This window comes from Salvelinus sp. IW2-2015, unplaced genomic scaffold (assembly GCF_002910315.2).
Source record: "Salvelinus sp. IW2-2015 unplaced genomic scaffold, ASM291031v2 Un_scaffold4330, whole genome shotgun sequence".
In the NCBI taxonomy this organism is placed as follows: Eukaryota; Metazoa; Chordata; class Actinopteri; order Salmoniformes; family Salmonidae; genus Salvelinus; species Salvelinus sp. IW2-2015.
This window is the reverse complement of record NW_019945601.1, coordinates 34,052-37,209: the sequence shown is the minus strand read 5'-3', so window position 1 is coordinate 37,209 and position 3,158 is coordinate 34,052. Positions and strand designations below refer to the sequence as shown.

At 42.9% G+C, this 3,158-nt stretch overlaps 1 protein-coding gene across 1 annotated transcript in view; it reads right to left on the bottom strand.

The window, feature by feature from the left end:
* idh3a (isocitrate dehydrogenase (NAD(+)) 3 catalytic subunit alpha) overlaps positions 1-3,158 on the bottom strand; it is a 30,352-nt gene that overhangs the window by 5,103 nt on the left and 22,091 nt on the right. The window contains 7 exon segments of the mRNA XM_024143724.2: positions 6-310; positions 313-355; positions 704-747; positions 750-779; positions 782-882; positions 1,217-1,459; positions 1,836-1,969. Coding sequence (XP_023999492.1) covers positions 222-310; positions 313-355; positions 704-747; positions 750-779; positions 782-882; positions 1,217-1,459; positions 1,836-1,969 — 684 coding nt within the window. The 3' untranslated portion in view covers positions 6-221.

Here is a 3,158-nt window from a genome sequence, read left to right as displayed (position 1 = left end):
TACACCTCAAGAGTGAATACCCATCCATATAGGGCGCGTTCCAGGTCGTGATTTATTGCAGTCACACTGCACAAATTACCGAATTTCTATTTCTAGAAAACCTGGAGAATTGTGCATTCTCAGGAACCTACATAAATATAATATAGTAATCTAAGATATGCAGCTACATCGTAACTGCAGTACTGACAACCTGGAACCCCCCCAGAGTCTTAGGAGTAAGTTCAAAGCAGCGTTTGAATTATTATGAAGTCTTCAGAAATCAAGTGGTCGTTTTCAGTCCATGTCTCCACTCTACGGCAGATCTCCTCTGAAACTCGGAGCACTTCGACTTCCCACCAAGGTCCCCGGTCAGCACCTGGGAGAGGATAGAAAACAGACCAATGAATTCATTTGAAAAGCCAAAGCAGATTTTACATACAATGACCAACTGAACAAAAATCTGGTCATGTTCAATCTACAGAAAAATACATAAAGAGCATTGGCACCCAGAAGGAGGTGTGGTTTCCAGGGGAGCCAACATGTAAACCAACTAGCCAAACATCCACCATATAATCTGGCATCGAAGAGGGCAGACTTTCGGAGCGGTCCTCCAGGAACAAAGAAGTACTACTTCTGCCCCTCCCCTTTCTAAATGTATTCCGGCACCGCTATGCAACAGCCACAATAGTCACTATTGGAGGTAATTAAAAACCCAACTAGCCACCTTCTTGTCTCTGATGGTGTCGAAGCAGGCGGTCTCGATCTTCTGCCGTAGTCGTGCATGCCCATGTGACGCAGCTCATCACAGCACTGAGCAGCAGAGCTGTAGGGTTGGCCATGTCCAGACCGGCTATGTCGGGGGCCGTCCCGTGGACCTGGATTCCACAGGGGTTAGAGGGACAATGTTAATACGTCTACGTTGTTCAGACGTTAAATGGTTGTTCAACACTGGAACGAGCTTCCATACATCCATTAGAAATGGACGACGTATTGAAGTATATGACGTCTCGTATTAAAATTGTTTGTAACCTGATTAAGCCCCGTTTCCATCTACCGCTCCAACATGACAACCTGATTACGCCCCGTTTCCATCTACCGCTCCAACATGAGAAACTCATTAAGCCTAATTTCTACCTTCTGCGTCCGGGTCATCTGCTAGGTCTGCGCCAACGGAATGATGCAATATCGAACAGCCACTCCCGTCGGCGTGGTCAAATCTCTGCATCCGCAAGGTCACCTTTCAAAGGGAGGTGCGCGGGAAACACGCCGACGGGAGCGGACTTTCGATTGAAGCGGTAAATTAGGCTTTAGACAGAGAACGTGATGTGCATCAAAACAGCGGCACGTAGGAAGAATAGTGTAAAGGAGTGTACGTACGTTGAGACACACCGTGTCCAGGTACATCTCAGTAAACTTGATGTCCTTGAAGTTTTCAGCCACCTCTCTGCATTTCCTCAGGAACAGCCCGTCCGACATCCTCCTGGTCACGTCAAAACACACCCGGCACGTTAGTTTAACTCCCGAATATTGGTGCCATTGATGTGCTCGTTCTGATATTTTATTTCTTTCTTTAATACATTTTTATTTGTGCGTATCGTTTTGTATTGCTAGGTATTACTACACTGTTGGAACATAAGAATGTCACTGCACCTGCGATAACATCTGTTAAATATGTGAACGATCACATTTAATATCTCATCATTCTGTTTTGACTTGTAATTGACCCATGGTGATCATACATTTAGTCGATATTTGCTTGTCATTTTTTAAATGATCCGCAACTGCACAATATATATATTTTTTTTTACAATTTGTAATATTCCACAGCCTGTTTGATTCTGGAGCTGTAGACTTACATGATGTTGGCTTTGTGAACGGCCGTGACGCTGCTTCTTTGGTTATTTCTTGCATACTCAAAGGCGTACTCWGCGATACGTCGACTGGCGTCTTCGGTGATGAGTTTAATGCTCTGAACTACGCCGTCAACAATCTACAAGAGAGGAGGACAATCACCTGAGTCTAAATCAAAACAGGACTTAATTAACCATACAGGATACAACATCTATTCACTTATGTCCTACTTTAGGTCCTAAAATGTGTCGAGGGACAGTAACAACTGGGAAAGACAACTGAGCTACTTTAAAAACGATTTAACTGGAACAATGAAACTGGAAGAGAAGACGTATGAAAGGTATTCATAACATCACCGTGAGTGGAGGAACAAAAAGTACTCTCAGCCAGAGGTGACAACTACATACAATAGGATTTCACCGTAAAGGAAGTGACATCAAGAAATTCCAGATGTGCCATCTTAATTTGACCAGTTTCCCAGCAGGGAAGTAATCCTGCAGCAACAGGAAATTATTATGTGGATTATTATTAAAATGGAACATTTTCTAAGTTTAGATACATTTTTCATTTGGGCAAATCAAGTCTGAAATTGGAAATTACAAACTTTAGAAGCCTTTTTAAACATTGAATACACTACAAGTTAGCAGTACCTGCTTAAAATTCTATGCGTGAGAGTGATCAAATTAAGATAGCAGATGTAGGAATAACATACAATACCTTTAGTTGAAAAACTAAGTGAACAATGAAGGAGAACTGGAGAGAGAAGTTGATGAATATACACTACCGTTCAAAAGTTTGGGGTCACTTAGAAATGTCCTTGTTTTCCATGAAAACAGACATTTCAAGATCCCTTTTACCCTGTACAAATTTCCCACTTTACCACCACCAAAGCCCCCCCAGACCATCACATTGCCTCCACCATGCTTGACAGATGGCGTCAAGCACTCCTCCAAAATCGTTTCACTTTTCTGCGTCTCACGAATGTTTTTCTTTGTGATCCGAACACCTCAAACATAGATTTGTCTGTTCATAACACTTTGTTCCAATCTTCCTCTGTCCAGTGGCTGTGTTCTTTTGCCCATCTTAATCTTTTCTTTTTATTGGCCAGTCTGAGATATGGCTTTTTCTTTGCAATTCTGCCTCTTCACTGTTGACGTTGAGACTGGTGTTTTTGCGGGTACTATTTAATGAAGCTGCCAGTTGAGGACTTGTGAGGCGTCTGTTTCTCAAACTAGACACTCTAATGTACTTGGCCTCTTGCTCAGTTGTGCACCGGGGCCTCCCACTCCTCTTTCTATTCTGGTAGAGGCCAGTTTGTGCTGTTCTGT